Source organism: Mesoplodon densirostris, chromosome 2 (assembly GCF_025265405.1).
Source record: "Mesoplodon densirostris isolate mMesDen1 chromosome 2, mMesDen1 primary haplotype, whole genome shotgun sequence".
Lineage (NCBI taxonomy): Eukaryota > Metazoa > Chordata > Mammalia > Artiodactyla > Ziphiidae > Mesoplodon > Mesoplodon densirostris.
This window is the reverse complement of record NC_082662.1, coordinates 149,694,942-149,718,656: the sequence shown is the minus strand read 5'-3', so window position 1 is coordinate 149,718,656 and position 23,715 is coordinate 149,694,942. Positions and strand designations below refer to the sequence as shown.

General features: G+C 35.3%; 1 protein-coding gene across 7 annotated transcripts in view; it reads left to right on the top strand.

Moving 5' to 3' along the window:
* Window positions 1-23,715, top strand: part of HMCN1 (hemicentin 1) — a 755,474-nt gene that overhangs the window by 593,804 nt on the left and 137,955 nt on the right. For all 7 annotated transcript variants that reach the window (XR_009531210.1, XM_060091137.1, XM_060091136.1 and 4 more), the window contains 13 exons: window positions 49-162; window positions 985-1,130; window positions 4,941-5,091; window positions 6,426-6,620; window positions 8,112-8,225; window positions 11,285-11,472; window positions 12,965-13,061; window positions 18,812-18,973; window positions 19,716-19,829; window positions 19,942-20,144; window positions 20,437-20,518; window positions 20,628-20,759; window positions 21,509-21,658. Coding sequence is in view for 6 of the 7 variants with exons in the window: in XM_060091137.1 (XP_059947120.1) it covers window positions 49-162; window positions 985-1,130; window positions 4,941-5,091; window positions 6,426-6,620; window positions 8,112-8,225; window positions 11,285-11,472; window positions 12,965-13,061; window positions 18,812-18,973; window positions 19,716-19,829; window positions 19,942-20,144; window positions 20,437-20,518; window positions 20,628-20,759; window positions 21,509-21,658 (1,848 nt within the window). In the remaining variant the exon portion in view is untranslated. The remainder of the gene's footprint in view (window positions 1-48; window positions 163-984; window positions 1,131-4,940; window positions 5,092-6,425; window positions 6,621-8,111; window positions 8,226-11,284; window positions 11,473-12,964; window positions 13,062-18,811; window positions 18,974-19,715; window positions 19,830-19,941; window positions 20,145-20,436; window positions 20,519-20,627; window positions 20,760-21,508; window positions 21,659-23,715) is intronic.

Below are 23,715 nucleotides of genomic sequence, written 5' to 3'. Positions count from 1 at the left end.
GCTGCCACTGTGACTTCAGAGATTCTTTGGTGTTCCATTGCTTTTCAGGAGGTAGGACTCTGCAGATCCTAAATGCACAGGAGGACAGTGCTGGGAGATACGCTTGTGTAGCCACTAATGAGGCAGGAGAGATGATAAAGCACTATGAAGTGAAGGTCTACAGTAAGTCCCGAAAGAACACTATGTTCCCAGTTTTCTCACTTTTTCAATTCTGTTTTTCATTATGGGTTCATAATTATTTATATTCATCATTAAAGTTTATCGTTTATCCAGCTTGCTTCATTAAGATGGAAGTTGAATTAAGCACTGTGCCCATGACTTCAATTGCTTAAAGATGTGAAAGCCCACTGAATCTGCTCTCTTCAACTTTTTGGAGAACTTGTCAGTGGCACTTCCTTACGTTTCTCTATTTTTTTCTTGTGGATTACCCTCTTCTGAATTCTGCTGCGTATAAGTACTTGCATGCACAAAACTCCTCCTTAAATATATATGCTCTATTCAACAGCCTACGATGAGTTTGTCAGTGACTTTGGGCTAATCCACTGTACGTTGACCTATTAAAAAAAAATTATGCTACCACTGATAGGCAATACATTTCAGAATTTTGTTTTTAAAAAGGAAGAGCATCTTTTTTATTGTCTTTTGTTCTTTGAATCATTCCCCTTAGTGACTAATAAAATGCATTCTATGGGTCATACTCAGACTGTGTCTGGGGACCTGGAAAAACCTAAACTAACTGTTCTGTGAAGGACATTAACCTCATTGGCAGTATTATAATGATGAGGAGAGAAGGTAGTTTTCTTCACATTCTGTATATGAACACTGCCATTTCATAAGATGCTAACTTGGGTCCTTGATGAAAGGAGAGCATAGAAGATGCCTAAGTTATTTCCTTGTTTGCTTATTAAGTGATCCTCACTGTGTTCCATGTCATTCCATTTAAAAGAACTAATGTTTAATACTTTAATATTCGTGTTTATGCAGTTCCACCCATAATCAGTAAAAGCGACCTCCTGGGGCCAGGTCTTTCCCCCAAAGAAGTGAAGATCAAAGTAAACAACACCCTGACCTTGGAATGTGAAGCCTATGCAATTCCTTCTGCCTCTCTCAGCTGGTACAAGGATGGACAGGCCAGTCAAGTTTTTTCATTTGCTGATGGTTTTTTATAGACTAAAATGGCCAGTTAAATTAAAAAGCAAAACACCCAGACACAGATAACTCAGAGAATCAATGTGACCTTAAAATTAGCACAATCCCATGCTCCTAGAGTATAAAACTGCAAAAAAATTGAACCATGTTCAACAATTTTAGTATTATTTCATCACTCTAAAGTTTGAAGGACTGTTTTAATACACGTTAGCAATTGTCTTGGAAAATCCAGACACCTTCCCACTGGGGAATGGTTTTTGTGCTCTGTGGTTTTTCAGAGTAAGTAAACTTTGTAGAGAAGAAACGCAAAGACAGTGTTGAGCCAGATTAGAATGATAGGTATAACACAGGTGCTAAGTTTATTCAGAACTTTCTGTAAACACCTTTAACTTTTACAAAGAGTAACATTTTTAATGTTCCAAGATGAAAAAAATAAACTAAATGTGATGATTAAGTGCTCAATACAATTAATTGGGGGCAATGAAGAACTTTCAATAAAAGACACATCCTTCAATTACATAATCTGGCTTTCAGACCACACGCCCTTATTTCTCATTCAACTTATTTTCTAACATGCATGTTTTAAAAACATATGTGCTGGTGTTTTAAGACCAAAATAGATTTTTTTTTGCTGCTGTTAACACTCTGCTTAATACAGATGTGACATAGCTAAGCTGATGTTTATCCTGTTTTACACATAATCAACCAAATGGTCAGTCAAATTCCAGTTGTAGACGTTCAGGTTAGAGTCATGATTTAAGATGCAGAAAGATATAACTTTATTATTTCAGATCACAGATGGATTTTGCAATTCTGGCAGCCAGGAAAAAAAATATCTTATAAAATAAGCAAGTTTCATCTGGAAGCCATTGCAAAAGGAAAAATATGGAACTCCCACCATGTTCTGTTTACAGTTTCTTTTCTGACTACAAGCACACTTCATGGTACAATATCAAGTCTATATGAGTTTCATGGAAACAATTCCTTTCACCTTTCAAATTTTAATATTTTATTTTTAATTTTACCTAAAACCTTTTCATTCCTTGCATTTTATACCCATGCACACATATACACAAGCACATACACACATAAAAGTTGGATAAAGTCTAGATTTGTACTAGGAATTAGGGCTGTTTTTTTTAAAATTTCATAATGAATAGTTAAATTAGTTTCACATCCAGACTGAAATCGATCCAATTATGATGCTTTAGTTAAATTGCTGAATTTTTCAAGATACGGGATTGGTCCCCTAAAATGTGTACAAAAAATACTGGTTTTTGTTTATTTTCCATATCCTTTCTTCTGCTAGCTCATTTCTCAGATAAGCAACGCTACTTGAGTGAAACAGTGTTTTTGAGAAAAGCCACCAAAAATATTGGCAGCATTAACCACAATAAGTTTTGATAGAATCTATGTGTTTTGTTTATTCATGCTCTGAAGTTTTTCTTTGACATGGAAAGTTTAAATTATACTATTTTTATATAAGTGATATAATGTTAATAATGATACATTGCATCCCAAATTATTTATTGAGCACATAGTATTTGCCAAACACTATTTTAGGTGCAGGTGATACAGCTATGAAGGAAACAGACAAAAATCTCTGCTCATATGGAGTTTTGGGGGGAGGGGAAAACTAAACAAACAAGTAAAGCATACAGTGTGCCAGATAAGGTAAATGTTATGAAGAAAATTCAGTCAGGAAGAATAGTGAGTGTGAGGGGTGTGATCTCTTACAATAGGGAAGGCCTCACTGATAAGGTGATATTTGAGCAGAAACTCACAGAAACTGAAGGAAGCAGACATAAGATATCTGAGAGGAAAATATTCTAGAGAGACTAGCAAGGGGCAAAGGCCCTGAGGCATTTGGCTGGAGTGCAGTGATCAGTGGGAACACAGAGAAAGGTGAGAGCTAGAGTTAAATCATACTGCTTGTAGATCACTTGGCCTTATTCTGATGGAAAGCTTCTGGAAAATTTTGAACACAGGAGTGATGTGATCTGACTTAAGGCTTTTAAAAGATTATATTGGCTTCTTTACTAGTTGAGGAAGAATGGGGTGCAGAAATGAATTTATTGCCACGGTCCAGGAGATAGATGGTGATTGCTTGGATGAAGATGGTAGCAGGATGTGAGGGAAAGAGATGAGTCAAAGATGAGTCCAAGGTTTTGCATGAGATCACTAGAAGAGTGAGTTTAGGTAGAAAGAGAAGAGGTCCAAGGATCAAGCCCTGGGGTACTCCTACATTTAGAGGTTGTGGGGCAGAGAGTGATGTGTCCTAAAAGATAAGGAAAAAAAAGTTTTCAAAATAAAGACAAGTTAAACCGTGTTAAATCCCACTGATCAGGTAAAATAAAGACTGAGAATTGATCAGTAAATTTAGCAACATGGATGTCACTTGTCATGTGACCTTGACAACATCATTTTGGTCAAGTAGAGATGGTGAAAGCCTTATTGGAGGATTCAAGAAAAGATGAAAGGAAATGGAGACAGCAAAGGTAGAAAACGTTTTAAAGTCATTGGCTATAAAGCAGAATAGAAAAATGTGGAGTTAGACTGCAGTCTAATGAGATTTTTTTTTAATGCGGAAATTATACTGTTGTATACACATTGAAATCATCCAGTGAAAAGAAAGCAATTGATGATGACTCACATGAGAGAGGACACAGTTGCTGGAGGAATGTTCTTGAGTAGATCAGGGGATGTTCAGAATGGACAGAAACTGGTATTAACCAGTTTTGCCAGGGGAATAAAATAAAGGGAGAAGGGGCAAAAAAGTTGATTTTTTTAATAGAAGTTTATACAAGGAGTGATTGCCATAATAGACCTTATATGGGTTAGGAGGAGAGTGAGTGATAGGGAAAAGAATGCAAGTTCAGTTAATTTTGGGTCCTCCCATGGGATCAAAAAATAATGGGAGTTGGGATTCTAGAGGAAAAGAGTAAGTTAAGAGGTGATGGTCAGAAGGTGAGAACTTGAAACTGAGATTCTGAAGAGATGTGATTATTGGTAATTATAAGTTCTAGGTATGACTCTCCTGTTGAGTGGCTGAGAGAGTGTTGGGGCAAAAAAAAAAAAATAGAGAGGAGGTCAAGGAGCTGAGAGCACAAAGCATTGGATGACTGTCTATGTGGGTATTGAAATCACCAAGAATTATGAGAAGTGTCATTGGAAGGAGTAACAGTGAGCCAGGAACTAAAATTTTCAAGGAATAAGGGAATTTATTATATTCGGAAATGTTTAGAAGATGAGAAATGTCCTATTAAATGTCAGTAATGTTTTCAATAAAACATCATAATATAAATATATCTAGGTTAAATTTTCTCATTTATGAAGTAATGATGTTTCTGAATGAGCAATAGTGATTTTTAAATCAAATCAGACTATGCTAATGCCTTCAATCTTTCATTATAAAACTCTAGCATTTGCTACAAAATAGTAAGAAAAGATACACTTTTTTACTACAATGTGGGATCAGCTGAAGTTATTTTTCTCCAACATGGATAAATGGATATGGCTCCTAAGAACATTTTTCATCATAAATAATTTATAAATGCACCACCCAGAAACACCTGGCATAGATGTGAACTATAGGAATTACAATTTTCAATAAATAAAGACATGATTACTCAAAAATAGCTTATTCAAAGTAAATTGTTATTGTTGTCTTGAGTATTTCACCTAAATTTTTATTTTTACTTATTAAAGAATCATAAAAACTCTCAACTGCATGGTGCCCTAGAGGATTTACTGGAGTACTTAATGATAACATTATTATAATTGAATCACAGCCCCTTAAAGCAGATGATCATGTTACTATTGCTGCCAGTGGACACACACTTCAAATCAGGGAGGCTCAAATATCAGACACTGGACGATACACGTGTATAGCGTCTAATATCGCAGGTGAAGATGAGCTGGATTTTGATGTGAATATACAAGGTAATACTAACATGTTTATTGTATGGAATTTAATTTAAATGACCTGGCAAAGCAATGAAAAAGAGATTTGACTTGGTTTATTTTAAAGTGTTTTTTTTCTGTTGACAAGAATATAAATTCATTACTGAAAAGTTGGACTCAAGAAATTAACAAAGAAGAAAATAATCCCATCATTCAGGATTACCTCAGTTATTTTTATGTGTTTCCTTCTGATATATTTTTGTAAATGTATACTTCATTTATAAATTGGGATCACACAATACATACTTCTCTGTTATGTTAGCTTTCCCCTAACATTATATCATGAAGTTTATCAGAAAGCTAATGTAACATTATATCAGAATTTAAAGTAGTCACACTGGAACTGAACGATGATTTAGGCTCCTTCAAGCTTTGTGACTTGGGCAAGTTACCTAAATATTTTAAACCCCATTTTCTCACTTTTAGAATTAATGCCTTGTAGAATTGTGGTGAGTACTAAATAAGATAAAGTATATAAAACTCTTAGCAAAATGCTTAAGAAATGATATTTGCTATTATTGTTGGTATTATTACTCTCAACATGATTTTTAATAACTATACCTGTTTTATCAGTTGAGTATCCAAATATTTATTTAACCAGACTCCTGTTGTTGAATGTGTGGGTGTGTCCAAGCTTTTACTACTCATATATAATGCTTCATTGAACATCTTTATACCTAAAACTCTTGCACATTTTTTATTTTTCATAAGTTGTTAATGATGGAAATTTTAGGTCAAGTGTTATACACTTTTGCAGTGCTTTTGATGTACAGGCAAATTACCTTCTAGAAAGTTCATACTTGTCACCCAGAAAACTTTGAGAATGTTCCATTATATTTTTTAATAGACTTCTTAATCTTGGCTGAATAACTACTTTAGTTTTCTGAATAAGACAAATCATTGGGAAGTGCTCTATTGAGCCAGTATTTTTTAATGATATCTCAAAATGAGTTGTCCCTGCTATGATCATATTCTTTAGCCATGTTTATTATAGTAGGTCCTTCCTGAGAGCAGGACATTTTATCTTCTAAATGCTAGAGCCTTTGAACAGAGATGGAGAGCAAAGCATGAGCACAACATTCTGAGCTCCATACTTCTTGCTTTTCCACTGGAGAACCAGCTCTGACTTCTGTCTACTACTTTTTTTAGCTAAGGGCTAAGTTGGTAGGTGTATAAGTACTTGAAAATATTTTCACATTGTCTAATTTATTACATGTACAAATCACTCTTGTGAAAATACAGCCAAGATCTTTCTTTAATGGATTGACACTGTCATTTACATGAGTCCAAAATTTCATGTCTTTTCTCCGTAGTTCCTCCAAGTTTTCACAAGCTCTGGGAAATAGGAAACATGCTGGATACTGGCAGGAGTGGTGAAGCCAAGGATGTGATCATCAACAATCCCATCTCTCTTTACTGTGAGACAAACGCTGCTCCTCCTCCTACACTGACATGGTATAAAGATGGCCACCCTCTGACCTCAAGTGATAAAGTATTGATTTTACCAGGTAAAGATTGCTAGGAACAGGGTGAAAATCTGAATCTCTGTCAAATGTGTTTCTTCTCATTAATTAGACCAGTCAAATTGATTGACTTTCTGGCCGTGTAATTTAACTGACACAGGATACTGAATGCCACTGGTATCTATGTAGCTTCAATCTAGGAGAGTCCAGGCTGAGAATCTGACATAGGATAGAATACCTAGTTAAGTTTCATATCTACTGTGGGATCATTCTATCAACTTAAGAAAGTCTTTTGGCTCCCTTGTGCTTCCATTTTTCTAAATAGTGTGATGAAATAATCAGTTTTGTTTCTGTACATTATTAATGATAAATTCTAGAATATATTTGCAAATAGTTATTACTCAGTTTATTAAATGCATTTCTCATAAATCAATAGTAAAGATTTTAGTTTCAAATATTTTAGTTATTACATGTTTATCGATGGAAAAGGAGATCTTTAAATTGTGGAAAAATAATATTTTCAAGGCTTCTATTTACTTTTAGCAAACATTCAAATAGGCTTGTCAAAATTTATCAGATTGTACACTTAAAGCCCAGTGCCTTCCAATATATGTAAATTTCATCTCAATTAAATAAAAAAAATATCTTGGCAAAAAAAGAAAAGAGACTAGATAGAAATGACAACTACATGTGATCCTAAAGTGGATCTGAGCTTAGGGGAAAAAATAGCTATTAAAGACAATATTGTAATAATAGTGAAATTTGAATATGGACTATGGTTCAATAGTACTTTTTTCACGGATTTTACATTTTCTGATTTTGATCATTATACCTTGTTTTAATGAAATACATATTTATGAATATGTAGGGGTGAAGGGGCATCATGTCTCCAATATACTCTCAATCTTTTTCTGAATCATTTGAGAGTATTACTCATTTATATATATAAATAAAGTTAAAATGTACATTTTTATGACAGATCAAACAATTGGATTGAAATACAAATTCTTGATAAACACAGGTAAAATTTTTAATATAATTATTGCGACTTTTCTCTAAGTTTGATATTACATCAACATGAAAAGTTTAAAAATACACAGTTATTCTTTCAAGATCATATGTATACAGGTACACTTTATACCTTTTATATCCTTGGCTATTATTTTCTCAAATCAGTACTTGCCTCCAACAGTGTAAACTTCTTTTACATGTGTTCAAAACTGTAAAAGCAAGAAGTCACCACATAGCAACATTCCACATGGAATGTGAGAGGGACATGGAGCAACATTCCTCCCTTGCTCTATACAAGCTATTTAGTTCTCAGGAGGTGTCATTCATATGCTGGGTCACTTTTCAGTAATGAAGTGTTTGTCCTAAATGTGGTATGTGGGATTAACACTGAAACACTGGATGAAGTAAGAGCCTTAAAAGGAAATGTAAAGAAGTCATTAGACCTGAAAAATTATATCTCTGTTTATGATCACTTTCACTCTAAGATTTAGAGAAGTAAAGATATGTATTGGGATATATTTTCAGGAGGGCGAGTGTTACAGATTCCCCGGGCTAAAGTGGAAGATGCTGGGAGATATATGTGTGTGGCTGTGAATGAGGCTGGAGAAGATTCCCTTCAGTATGATGTCCGTGTACTCTGTGAGTTTTTCATTTGTTTTTTTGTTTATTATGCATTCTTTCATGCAAAAGTTTTTTGAGGAACTAATGTTTTCATGATGTTGCACTAAGCATTTTAGAGACATAAAGATAATCAGAAACTGATAGCTTTCCCAGGGAGCTGTCTTATACAAATTGAAAGCACATTAGTTAGGACTCCTGAAGTATCAAATAACAAACTAGCTTAAAAAAAGGAAAGAGAGAGAGAGAGAGAGAGAATCACTGATTCATGAACCTGAAAAGTCCCAGAATAGAGCTGGCTATAGTCATATCTGACTTCTATGGCTCAAAAGAGGTCCACCAAACTTTACCTTTCTCTTTCTCTTGGCTTTGTTTTTCTCTGTTAGCATCACTCTCAGGTGGGGAATCCCTTTGGATAGCAAGTGGGACCCTGGAAACTCTATACTCTTACATCTTCTTAGTTTCACATCCAAAGTGAAAGCTCTTCTTATCCAGTATTTACAACTGAAGTCCCAGAATTGGATTTCCATGGCTTTAACTGGCCAAGCATGACTCACATATCCATTTCTGAACCAATTACAGAGGCCAAGAGGCCTAATTGATAAGGCGTAATACATATGTCCACCCTTGGATCACAGTCATATTATGAATGCAGGGACTGAGAGTAGAAGTATTGCACCTTTAAGGGCAAAGAAAGGTGGTGCTACTGGAAGCAGGAACAAATAGATGCTTCCATGAGAAGGAGTTGAGCTAGAGAAGTAGCAGTAGGAATGTATACGAAGCAGTTGGTATGAAAGATTTTACAGAGGAAGTGATTAAGTGATATGAAGCATTAGACACTTATCTGAGAGTATCAGATGACACAGATTTTTATCCTGGGTGATTAAGAATGTTATAGCAAGAGCAATAAAAAGAGAAGGTTTGGGAAAACAACATAACTTGTGAAGAAGGAAGTCAATTTTGTTTTGGACGTATTGAATTTTGCATGATACCAAGATGCTTAGGAAGATGTTGAATGAGACATTGGAAGTATGGAACTACAACACAGGAGAGAGAATTGAACTAAGAATATAGAGTTGAGAGTTATCCACAAACAGGTGATATTCAAAGGCATGAGATTTCCAACAGAAAGGGTTATAGATAGCTTAGGAGAAGATAAAAAAAAAAAAAGATCATTGTGGGATCATTTACAAGTAGGAGACAGGAAAAAGAAAATAGAGGAGAAACAATCTGAGGAGTTAATGAAAAGTAGTAAACTACCATATCACCTATTCAAGGCATAGAAAAGGTTATCAAGAAGTGGGTTTAGTATGGAATGCTAAAGTAAGTTTAAGAAAATAAAAACTGGGGGGAAAGGCCATTTGAAACTAAGAAATCATTAGTGAAATTCTGAAGATCAATTTTTGTATAGTATGGTGTGATACAAAGCCACAGAACAGTGGAAGGATCTGATAAAGTAGCAAGATATTATAGGTTGGGAAGAATTGGAATTTGGTTAAATTGAAATGGAATTTAGGCATTGGCTGTCAAAGGGAGATGTTCATGTCTTCAGTCTGTTATTTTTAATTAGGAGGAAGTTGGAAAGCATGTTGGAGATGAGTTTAGAGAAGTACGAACAAAGCAAGAAAAACAGCCCACAAAGTTTGTCTAAATTAGGAATACTTCAGTGTTTGATGCTTACCTCCTAAGTGCCACTGAGAACAATTCTGAGAGGTGTAATCCAGCTGGAGGGCAGGTCAGAGCAAAGAGCTTTGGTGGAGGCCTCTACAGGTCAGACCTTGGGCCTGTAGTGCATCTCCTGGTAGCTCCTAATGATTCAGCTCCAGGTAAAAGTTGAAGAAAACATTGAATCTTTATGTCCCAACATCTCATTTGATCAGTTTTCATGGTGTGGAGGTACTGATAGCCTCATTTAATCTGAAATTCATGTTTATTATTTACTAATCTGCAGTTCAAGCTATGTATTCTATGTTATCTAAAGTACAGCAAAAATCATCTAATTTTGAATGTGAAAGTTTGCATTCAAAATAACACTGAAATTTTATTATGGGGCCTTGTAACCTTGATTATTTGCTTTATAGACTTTCAATTTAGTTTTGGAGAGACCCAAATACTACAAGAAGGCATCTGCATTAAACATACATTCTTTACTGATTGATAAAGATATGGCACATTTTAAGAGAGTAAAACAAAATACCTAAGCTTTCAAAACAAAACAAAGTGATTATTCGTTTTGAAAATGAATTTCTACATTTACAAAAGCAGCCAACACATGCATTCCTGGTTTAACATTTCCATTTTTTTAAAAATTCTACAGATAGTATGTGTTTTTTCATAACTGACTAGTCTAACATCAGGTGGGCGTGAACCTGGATTGCTTCTATATTATTGTTTTACATGAGAATGAATATATGTAGAAAGATCTAGAGCATGGCTTCCCAAACTCTAGCATGTATAAGGATCACGTGGAGAGTTTGTTAAAACACAAACTTCTTTGGCTCTCCTAGGGATGCCAACTAAAGAAGACTCAGACCCCAAAATCTGCATTTCTAGCCAAGCTCCCAGGTGATGCTTATCGTGATACCACTGATACCGAGGCTGGGGGAACACACTTTGAGTAGCCCAGACAATTCCCTTGCAAATGAGACCAAACCTGTACATTTCAAATACACTTTAAAGATTTACCTGGCTTGTCTAGATGACCAAGTAGACTTAACTGTTAATTTGTGCAGATGCCACTTGCAGGTCTGCTTGCAAACCCAGAGGGCCCGTGGAAGGGGCTGAGAGAGAAACTAGACAAGATATATTGGGGAAGAATTGGGATTAACCTAAATGCAAAGGAAACTATGCGAGGGGTTAGTCCAGGATAGGTAAAGAAAGGGAAGAGAATAAACCCAAATTCACATAGATTTATCACCCTACCTAATTTATTAGTGTAAAGTGTTACTTCAGAATCATGGATTCCTCTTCAACTTTTGTTCCGCTATTATCCCAAACTTTTTAAAATTGTCAGAAAACTAGAATAATTTAGAAAAGACCTTGTTTCCTGTCATTATCTCTCTGTTCCAATCACTTATTAGTGCCGCCAGTTATCCAGGGAGCAGACAGTGATCTCCCTGAAGAGGTCACTGTGCTGGTGAACAAGAGCATGCTGGTGGAGTGTTTATCCAGTGGCAGCCCCACACCGAGAAATTCCTGGCAAAAAGATGGGCAGTTCTTGCTAGAAGATGAGCATCATAAATTTCTATCTAATGGAAGAATTCTGCAGGTAAAAGTAAAAAATCTAATTTAAAAATAGCTATTTGACTTAGTATTTTATAATAATTGTCTTTTTGCTTTTAAAAATAATTTGTCTTGGTTTATAAATATTGGCAAAAATAACTAATCATAAAAAGGATATATAAAATAAAATTCTTCTTACTCATTCTTTTCTCACTATCAAAGGTAACCACCGTTAACAGTTTTGTGTGAATTCTTCCAGAGGTTATCTGTACAATATGGCCTCTGTGATAAAAATCAAATTATTACAATTCTTTCCATTGCAGATTTCTGATGATTAAATTCTAGATGGTTTAAGATTCCCTATAGATTAAAATTTGTCCTCTATTGGCAAAGAATTGATAATAAATAATAATGGAAACCACATAAATATCCTGAGTTGTTGTTCACTAATGGGCATGTCTATATTTTTCTTTTCAAGGGTCTTAAAAGGAAGATAGGCACTTGTAGAAATAACACCAACTCCTTTGTTAGGATGCAACTTAAGAAATTATTTCCCAAACATATTAATGATGTTGTATAGGCCCAAGAATCTAAGCATCAGTGTATCCAACACAGGACCTATCCCATGGAGTTCTTTATTTAAAAAAAAAAAAAAAAAAAAGTATGAGTTTCACTGCTTGTAAATAACCTTTAATTCTCAAAGTACCTTCTGAACACCATGACTATTTCTTTTTGATGCTCATACAACCTCTAGCTAAATACTTAAATATTTCTGTTGGCTAGGGCCAAAAGATATATAGATGGACAGAAATTTCTGTACAACGAAAAAAAGAAAATATAACTGCTATATTAACTAACTCTTGCTACATAAAACAAACCACTCCAAACAACTTAAAACAATAAGCATTTATTTAGCTCACAAGCTTTCTGGTTGGCTGGGTGATTCTTCTGGTCTCGGCAAGGCTTACTCAAGTGTCTGCATGCTGTGGATTGAATCCGTGGCTCTGCTGATCTTGGCTGGGCTCTTGTACGTATCTGGAACCTCAGCTGCAATAACGAGGCTGACTCTTCCCACATGATCTCTCGCCCTCCAGCAGGTTAGTCCTGGTTTCCTCACACAGTGGTGGCAGGGTGCACATGGTCTAGGTTTGAAATGGAAGACTGTCACATCCATCATGCTCTATTGGTCAAAGCCGGTCACAAGGCCTACACAAATTCTCCATCTTTACTCCACTCCCTGATGGGAGAAACTTCACAGTCACACTGCCAGGGATGTAGATAGGAAAGTGAGAGAATGATTTGGGACTTTTCATAGCCAATATACAAGTATGTATAAAGTTGCCTTTTCTGATTAGGAATCTTTGTAAATATTTATTTGATTGACCTAATAAAAACCAGCATCAGCACTATTATGTACAAAATTTTTTCCTATGCTTATCTGGTATTAGCTAGAAAGAGTATGTATTGTTTATTCTCAAAAATTGACAAGTTGCTTTATAAAAAAATTTCAGTTGGAATTTCTTCATTTTTTTCCTTAGATTCTAAACACTCAAATAACAGATATCGGCAGGTATGTGTGTATTGCTGAGAACACAGCTGGAAGTGCCAAAAAATATTTTAACCTCAATGTTCATGGTAAGAGCTCAGTTCCGAAAACATCTGTTAGAGTATGCTTGAAAAAGCAGGAAAAATGTATTTTAGATTATGTACGCTTATTTTGCATTTTTTAACTTGAACAATGTGTGGAGCCTGCATTCATTCAACCTTTCCCCTTCTTTCTTTCTACCACAGCTTGTGCGATTTATATAAAGTACAAACCTTTTAGGGAGTCTGTTTTTATATTATTTCAGTCCCTTAAGAAAAAATAGCTACTCCTACATATTTGAAAGTAAAAAAAAAAAAAAAAATCACAATTTGAAATCCCAAAGGTTACAAGTTTATATGAAGTTAGAACCAAATATAGCTCTTCTACCCATAAAAATTTACCCACTGGGCCTGCTTGGAACCAGTTTCTGTCCTCAATTGTAGAATTCATGTTGAGTTACACGCTCTGGTATGTAATATACTTCCTGAAGAAGAAAAAGTAACTTTATAGAGTTAAATAATTCCTGAAAACCATCAGTACACCTAATTTATTTAATAGATTCTAAGTTCTCAATAAATGCTAGACACTCCATAAATACTAACTTTTTGCTAAAAAAGCAGTTAGATGTCAGCCATAAATAATTAGTTTTATTTTCATCATGCACAGCTGCTTCCAGAGTATGAAGTTGGAAATGCTGAACAATTATTATAAAAGTAAACATGTGATTCATATGCAAAATTCTAGCTCATTTTGGAAGTAGCTGAAATTTGACATTAGTGAAAAATTTCTTCCTTCAAAAGACTTTTATTTAGCATAATGGATATTCTTTTTGGTGCGATATGTAGGGAGTATTGATGTCTAGCAATGTTTGGTGTTTGTGTAACAGATATTTGAAGCACTCTTACCTTTTTTTATTCCCAGTGCTTAGCAAGTTTTTTTTTGAGTAAATCTGACCAAAATAGAAGAAATGTGTTATGAATTCCCCGGAAGAATAAATTAAGCAAATATAATCATTGTGAAGGTATACTGTACTAATCTAAGTAATCTAAAGTAATCTGTAATCTAATTTGTGATCTAATCTGTAAAGTACAGTAGAATAAGTGTTAAAAAATAAAAATGTTGATCATTTTTCCTGATTCCCCAAGGCAGAATTAATTTTTCCTCCTTTATGTGGTCAAAAGCATCTTGTAAATACCCCAGTTTTAGCAGTTACATATGCTACCTTGTTATCTTTATACATCTGTATCTTCACCTCTATCCCATAACTTTATTATAAATGCTGTAGGCAAATGGTCATTTCTTATGGACCTTGGTCTTCCTAAACTTAGTCTAAAGTCATGGTAGTTGCTAAATAAATAGTTGTTGTTCCTTTATTATATTTCCTTCATATCCATTTCATCTTTGTAATATAGGAAAAACACCTGAAGTAGGAGCCTTGCATGACTTGAGAGGCAGAAGCCACTCGTGTTTACTATTGAGAATTGGAGTTCAGGAGGGGGGTTTCCTCTTTTACCGGTTATAACAGTGTCTTGAGCTCCTGCCTGCAGTCAGGAACCCATACTTAAATATTGGAAAATTCATGTGGGAGAGAAACAATTTAAATTGTTTTCACTTAAAACCTTACCATTTGTTATCTCCCTGTACAATATCGCTTGCTTCTTTTGGACTCTAACCTTCAGTCTGTTGACCTCCCAGCTTTTTTTCAACCCTCTGTGTCTTTACTTTCCTTCACATCCAGTTTAACTTTCATGGACCAGCATATCCATCACTCCTCTTAGCCCACGCCTTCTCAGCACTCTTCCTCAATAAAGGCTCAACTCTGCATATAACAACCCAACACACTGACTGCTTGATAACCACCAGGTGCTGTGCCAGGTGTTTTATATATGTTATTTTACTTAATTATCTCAGTAACCCCAGGTGTTCGGTACTATTTTATACCTCTTTTACAGATAAAAAAGCTGAGGCTCAGTGAGACTAAGGAACACGCCCAAAGTTACACAGCTGGCAAATACAGAACCAGGATTTTAGCTCAGGTAGTCTGATTCCAGAGGCTTTAAACTTAGCTGCTTTTCTGTAGTACCTCTCATTGAATTCCTTACCTGCACCTAGGTAGCTAACTATGGCTAGAGGAACTCTTGGTGTCAGGAATATTGGTGGTGTTATAAATTCATAGATACCACTTGAAAGGAGCCCTTTATACTGCCTCTTCATGGCTCTACTCCACAGTGACTCATACCTTCTTGAATGTCAGATGGCCCCTGTCTTAGCTCAGGCAGCCATTAACAAAATACCAGAGACTGCATGGCTTAAACAATAGTTTATTTTCTCACCATTCTGGAGGCTGGAAAGTCCAAGATAAGGTTCCAGCAGGGTTCAATTTCTGGTGAAGGCTCTTTCTCGCTTGCAGATGGCCACTCTGTCCTCACAAGGCCTTTCCACTGAGCACGCATGGACAGGGAAAGCAAGGAAGCTCTCAGGTGTCTCTTTTTATAAAGACAGTAATCCTATAGGATGAGTGCCCCATCTTTTTGACCTCATTTATCTTTCGTTACTTCCTTAAAGGCCCCATCTTCAAATACAACCACACTGAGAGGGCTTTAGTGTATGAATTTTGGGGGGACACAAACATTCAGTCAATCACAGTCGCCTCTCACCTTCACTCAGTCAGTGCCCTTACCTCCTGTTTTACAGGGGAAAGAGAAGGCATATGGCTGAAACCACTTCAAATTCCTACCATCAAAATGAGAATATTAGTTGCATGTGATGCTGCCATTTCTTCCTTCCATTACAACACAAGATGGGAGCATTCCTCTACCTTCTAAAGACTGACTTGACTCTACATCCCTGGCGACCACCTGGTCAAAAATCTCACAATCTCCTCTTTTCCACTCCAGTATTGAAAGTCACACTTGTACTGGCTCCTTCCCAAGAGCATTTAAATTTACTCGTCTCTTGCCTCTTAAAAGAAAACCAAAAACACAAACAAAAAAAACCCAAAACAACTCTCCCTTAGACCTAGTATTTCTCTTCAGAGGCCTCCTTCTCTTTTTCCCCATTTCAAAGCAACCTTCTCTAATAGCCGTATATATTTACTGTCTCCTTTTCCTCACCCCTCCCACCACTGCTCACCGGATTTCACCCCAACTCCAATGAAACTGCTCACTGAATTCCTGAAATGACATCAGAAGTCCAACAGGCATTTTCAGGCTTTATCTTTCTTACTTCTGAGCATTCAACATCCTTGAGCATTTGACTATCTTTTTCAAAAATTCTCTTCCTTTGGCTTTTGTGATGCCCACACCCCTCATTGATAATCTTGCCTTTCCAGTCTCGCATTCCCAGTTGTCTTTGCTAGTTCCTCCTTCTCTACTTGACTATTACACTTCAGTTTTCCAAGCGCTAGACTTTATTCTTCCCACTCTTTTCTTATGTGATCTCATGAATTCCCAAATTTCAGATACCATCTATGTGCAAAATAGTTTCCAAATTTTTATTTTCAGCCAGGGCCACCTCAGGAACTCTAGACGCTTCCGTTCAAATATGTACTTCTTATTGATGCAAATGCGTAATAGTCACTCTAAGACTATAAGTATATAACTATATACTATATACTATATACTATAAGTATATAACTGAGCTCATTACCTTTTCCCAGAAGTGTGTTCCTCCTCCAGGGATCTCTGTCTCAGTTAACGGAATCACCATCTTCGCGTTGTTTGAGGCAGTAAAATGAATGTCATCCTTGATTCCTCCTCCTCCTTAAACCTCACCCCCAAGGCATTGAGTCCTAAATATTCTACCTACATAATATTCTGGATCCACTCACTTTTTCTTCCTTTCTGACACTATCCTAGGCATAGCAGTATCATCTTTTGCGCTTATTACAGCAATAGTCTCCTAACTGGTCTTTCTGAGTCCCTCCTAGCCTTCTCACCAGTTCCCTCCACTGTGGCCAGATTGATAACTTCTAAGCTAATTTTTGAGTAAACCACTCTTCTGCTTTCCTTTCCTTAGGCTGTTATTTCAGCACTCTAATGATGCCCAGAAGACCCTCTAGGATTTTATACTATTTAGTCCTTTAATCTTTGCCTTCTCCACCTTACTCCCCAGCAGCTTTGCTCTTCAGATTCTGGTCATGTCAGCCTTCTGGTGCCATGTTCTTTTCCCCATTTGTGCCTTTGTATGTGCCATGCCTTCTTTCTGAAAGACACGTCCATTATCTGTCTTCCACTTAGCTTATTCCTGGTCATACTTCAGCATCTTTTTAAATGTCACTTCTTCCTCCTGATCCCCAAACTAGGTTATTTCCCTGTTGTCACCCTACTCTTCTGATTGACACTCACACTCATCACACTTGTAATCACTAGGCAGTATCGGACAATGGCTAAGAACAGGGCTCTAGAGCCAGACAGCAGTCTTCCAGCTTCTTCCAGTATCTAACTATGAAACCTTAGGCAAAATGCTAACCTCTCTCTGTCTCAGCTTGCTCATCTATAATAAATAAGAGGATAAGAACTGTATCTAACACATAAGGTTTCTGAGCCTCCAATGAAATGGTATACATGAAGTGTTTAATTCAGTGCCTGGCACAGCATAACCACTCAAAAAAACGTTAGCTGTTATTTTTTTGTTCAATGTCTGTCACTATCACCAAATTATTAATTCTTTGATATTATCTATTACATTTTTCATACTGTATCAGCACTTAGCACATCTGAAATACAGTAGGTATTTAGTAAATATTTGATAAATGAGTGAATGAATGAATATGCAAATTGGTGGATAAAAAAACCATGTATAGTAAAATTTAAAAAGCAATTTTGTCTTTTGATCTTTTGCTTTTGTTTTTGATGCTACTTTAAGACCTCAGTCTTAATATAAAAGGGTATAACATAACAGAGAGTATAATATAATAATAGAGTGTTACATTAGTTGTGTTCTTTATTTCATGTCTTACTATCTTCATTGGCCTGAGCAAAACACACCTCTGCCTTTATTTATTAATGTATTCATTCATTAATGTATTCACTCATTTTTATGCTCATTCCTCGCTCCTATTCCCACCCCCCACATAGAAACCATTCAAATATGTATGATGTTATTCCTTCCACGTGCTTGTGTTCTTGTAAAAAATCTATTATTCCATCTGCAGGTGTTTTAACATGCATAATTGGCATTGCATTATTAATCTTATACTTTTTTACTCCACTTTTTCTCTGTACTGCTTTTGCTTTTGGACTTCTTTTTTGGTTTTGAACAATAAGCCATTGTATTGCTTATTTCTTAAATTTTCTGCTTATCTTGAAAGTCAGTGATTTACATTGTTGAAATAACCTGTATAATTTATTGATAGATAACCTAAAATAACAGGTCTACTCTATTATTTCTATAAGCAAGGAAATAAAAACTTTAAGGATATAATATTAAAAACAAGAATATTCACATGTATTTAATAAAAAGCAGTATTAGGTCTGTGTACATTGACAAAACCATCTTAGAAACTGGCAACTACATTTTACAAATAAAATGCAGAATAATTCTGTCTGAAAATTCTAGTATTCTGTTTCAATTGGGAAAAACACAACTGATGGACATGAATTTGATGAAGGCATTAGGGAATTCTAAGAAGAAAGGTAAATAATTAACAGTATCATTAACTCAGTGCTTTAGCAGAGTACAGTGGTTGGGATTATATTAATAAATTGGAATATGTGTTACTGATAATATCACTTTTCACATTTAATATGCTTACTATTAATACCAATATATTTCACTTTTAATATATTTACTATTATAGTTCCTCCAAGTGTCATTGGTCCTAACCCAGAAAATCTCACGGTTGTGGTGAACAATTTCATCTCTTTGACCTGTGAGGTCTCTGGTTTTCCACCTCCTGATCTCAGCTGGCTCAAGAATGAACAGCCTATCAAGCTAAACACAAATGCTCTCATTGTGCCTGGTAAGGAACTTAGAAGTCTTTAAGAAGTGGGCAACACTTTCTCATTTTTCTTTATTTAATACAAATGGCATTTCAACTTAGTCTCTTTCCAAACTTTTGTCTTGCTGCATTTATTTGTTCACATTAAATGCCTCTCTTCAGCCATTTGGGGCCATTAGGGTAAGACTGTAAAGACATTATGATTTCAGTGGGAATATACAGTAACAAGGTCTACTTCAAGAAACTATGAAATTTAGGAACAGAACTGCTTAGCAGTTACTTGGGGGTGATAGACTAGCAAATACTGCTTTCATTGGATAAAATCACTGGTTGTTTTCAATCGATCCTAAAGCTCCTTGAAGATTGATTAATATCAGTAGATAGACTAACAGATGGACAGCCACTTCTGCACTGTGGGAGATTTAAACCCAGAAATACTTGTTGACATATACTGACTATAGTACAATTATGGTTTGCTCACTAGAATCTATATGAAACAGTTCTATTATCCATGTTTGGTTACTGGAGAGAAAATTTTATTAATTTCTTCTTTTATAAGGAAGTAGAATAAATAGTAATGAAAGGATCAAAGGAAACTGATTAAATTCTTTCATTTTATATATGAAATGCTTCTATATGCTTTTATCTATGCTTAGATTTTCCTCTAAGGGAAAGGATATATTTTGCTATTTATCTTATTGATAAGGTAGTTATTACAACAACCTCTGTATCAAACTTCAGTTTGCATTATATTTGCCCACAGGTGGTCGAACTTTACAAATTATCCGGGCCAAGGTATCTGATGGTGGTGAATACACTTGTATAGCTATCAACCAAGCTGGTGAAAGCAAGAAAAAAGTTTCCCTGACTGTTTATGGTTTGCTTCTACTTTTTTCATAAGACTTTTTCATTTTTAAACTGGTATTAGATATTTTCTATCTGAGCATTCTATGAAAAAAAAATCCTCTGTTCTTATTTTCTTCCTTCAGTGCCCCCAAGCATTAAAGATCATGGCAGTGAATCTCTTTCTGTAGTTAATGTAAGAGAGGGCACCTCAGTGTCATTGGAGTGTGAATCGAATGCTGTCCCACCTCCAGTCATCACCTGGTATAAGAATGGGCGGATGCTAACAGAGTCTACTCAGCTGGAGATTTTGGCCGATGGACAAATGCTGCACATCAAGAAAGCTGAGGTGCATCTTTTATTCTTGTTTGTGTGTCATGACTCCTTGGCGGGATTATGGAAGGGAGAATTGGAAGTTGCATATTCCCCTTACTACAGTGAAAAATTATTTTCATTTAAAAAATAACATCATCAATGCCATTATCCTCATTTTTCATTAAAAAAAAAGCAGGATTGTAGAAGGCAATTAGGACTGGGGCATTTAAGCATAAAGATGACTGATGATTTAATCTACACTCGAACGGTGTGATTGGTCATCTATAACTTAATGGAGCACATACAATAGTATCTTTTTCTTTTAGGTATCTGACACAGGCCAGTATGTATGTAGAGCTATAAATGTAGCAGGACGGGATGATAAAAATTTCCACCTCAATGTATATGGTGAGCATCTGCCTCTAATATAAGTCTTTTTCCCCCAGATATGCAAATGAAAGAAAGTATCCTGAATTAACTTAATGAGGACACATGATTTTCTTCTGTCTTTTTACAGTGCCACCCAGTATTGAAGGGCCTGAAAAAGAAGTCATTGTGGAGACAATCAGCAATCCTGTGACTTTAACATGTGATGCCACTGGAATCCCACCTCCCATGATAGCATGGTTAAAGAACCATAAACCCATAGGTAATGTAGCTGTGCATTTTTTTTATGATTGTTTTCTTTTGCTCTTGATTCACTAGGTTAATAAACTAGCACATTTTCAGTATTATGCACATAGCTGTGTTTAGTTCATAAAGCCTAATGTACTTTAATATAAACTTACAAAAGGATTCTTTTTTTTTTAATTTATTTTAATTTATTTTTATTTTTGGCTGCATTGGGTCTTTGTTGCTGCGCGCGGGCTTTCTCTAGTTGAGGCGAGCGGGGGCTACTCTTTGTTGCAGTGCGCGGGTTTCTCAGTGTGCTGGCTTCTCTTGTCACGGAGCACAGGCTCTAGGTGCGCGGGCTTCAGTAGTTGTAGCTCACGGGCTCTAGAGAGCAGGCTCAGTAGTTGTGGCTCACAGGCTTAGTTGATCCACAGCCTGTGGGATCTTCCCGGACCAGGGCTCAAACCCGTGTCCCCTGCATTGGCAGGTGGATTCTTAACCACTGCGCCACCAGGGAAGCCCTACAAAAGGATTCTTGATTTTACAGAGATTTTTCTCCTTTCCATTTTACTGGAGAGAAAATTTTATTAATTTCTTCTTTTATAAGGAAGTAGAATAAATAGTAATGAAAGGATCAAAGTACAAGGGGAAAACTTAAAAAAATACATTTGTCACATAAAGACATTTTTAGTCACTAGTCACTAACATCTCTACAAGTCACTACTTGTAGAGATGTTAAAATAAAAGCTTTTTTTATGTTTTGTTTTGCTCTGTTTCTACCTCTAGAAAATTCTGACTCACTTGAAGTTCATATTTTGTCGGGAGGTAGCAAACTCCAAATTGCCCGGTCTCAGCATTCAGACAGTGGAAACTATACATGCATTGCATCAAATATGGAGGGAAAAGCACAGAAAAATTACATTCTTTCAATTCAAGGTATGTGTGGTACACTCTGATCTGTCTTCAGTTTCCTTATTACATTCTATCTATAGTACAAAATAAGTGTACATCTAAATAGATCATTTATAAGTGATTCAAAATACCTCTTTTTTGCATGTTTTGGATATTTTATTTCTTTTCCAGTTTATTGAGATATAAGTGATATAAAGAACTGTATAATTTTAGGGTGCACAGCATAATGATTTGACTTATAAAATATTAGATAAACAAAAAATACTGTCAATTTTCTGTCCTACATTTGCTAGTAGATAGTATTTTCATGGAAATGGACATAAATGTGGAGAAAATAGAAATTTCAAAATCTATTTTTTTCATGTTTCCTGAAATGTTTACCTTCCTATAGTATATATTCTATTGAATTACTTGTTTACTTAAAACTGGAATAACTTATTTTGATGCTAAGCCTATAGGTCTCTTCCTATTTATATAGATAAGTAAGATTTATCTCATGAAGATATTAAATATGTTCTAATTACTGGCCAAGGATTAGGTGAGCTTAAATAATCATGAATCGTTTACTATTTTGGTTTGAGAATAAGGAGCATTGATTCATCCAAGAAATATTTAATTAACATCTACTATGTTCCAGCATAGAATTGAGCACTGCAGGGAGAACTTGCATCCTTTTGATTTTCAGCAAACCTTTGGGGTATTACTTTTGGCCTAATGTTTAAGTTGAAATGGAATTCTAACTTGAAACTAAGTTGAAATGCTTGCTTTTTCCAATTTTATTATAGTTACTGAAAAGAATTTCTCATAAGTTATAAATGCAGTTGTGAATATGTATTATCTACCTGTTGCATGCTCTGTTAAAGCTAACTCCAGAAAACTGAAATTTTTTTCCAGTTTTATTGAGATATAATTGACATATAACACTGTATAAGTTTAAGGTGTGCAACATAATGATTTGATATATGTATATATTGCAAACTGATCACAATAAGATTAGTTAAAACCCATCACCTAAAAACTGAAATTAAAGAAAAATTAAGATGTTATGAGTAATAGTGGTTTCTCCTATTAGTGATGCTTTAAGATTTCAGAAGTAAAAAGGGAAAAACTGCTATTCAGAGATTCAGTGTCAGAAATTGCATGTTTAATTATGTTTAATGCACTAATAATAATAGATGCCAATCATGGGGTATGTGGTATGACCAAACATTTTGCCAGACTTTTTATATATGTTATTATGTCTTAGGACTAGAAATTGTATATAGACATAGGGCCTAGTCTGTGCTTTTCCTATATTATATACTTGTTATAGGATGTCTCATTTACATTCTTATTGATTCAACTTCTAAATTGTACAAATTTGATATAATTATTATCATCTTCTGGACGACTAAAATGAGATTTGGAGATATTATACAGCAATGTGTTGGTAAATGTTTAACAGTTGACTCTGCAGACAAAAAGGTCTTGATTTGTAACCAATCATTTGTCAGTTTCTGTGGTGTAAGTATTCCCACAGTGGCCCATTTCAAGGTACAAATATGAAGGCACCGAACATGGAGTAGGAAAGATGTGCAAAATTGGCTCTTGCAAGCTGGTATGAGCTGCCTCCAGCACACCACTATAATTATTTAGAAAGAATTAAAATGTGTTTCTGTCTTATACTATTGTCAATATTTTTATTACACATTATTTCTTTTTTTTAATCAATATTTCTTTTTGTGAAGCATAGTTGATATACAATGTTGTGTTAATTTCTGCTCTACAGCAAAGTGATTCAGGTATACATCTATATACATTCATTTTTTTAAAATATTCTTTTCCATTATGGTTTATCATAGGATATTGAATATAGTTCTCTGTGCTATACAGTAGGACCTTGTTGTTTATCCATTCTATAATATATATAAAAGCTTACATCTGCTAACCCCAGCATGCCACTCCATCCCTCCCCCAACCCCCCCTCCTCCTTGGCAACCACCAGTCTGTTCTTTATGTCTGTGATTCTGTTTCTGTTTCATACATAGGTTCATTTGTGTCATATTTTAGATTCCACATATAAGTGATATCATATGGTATTT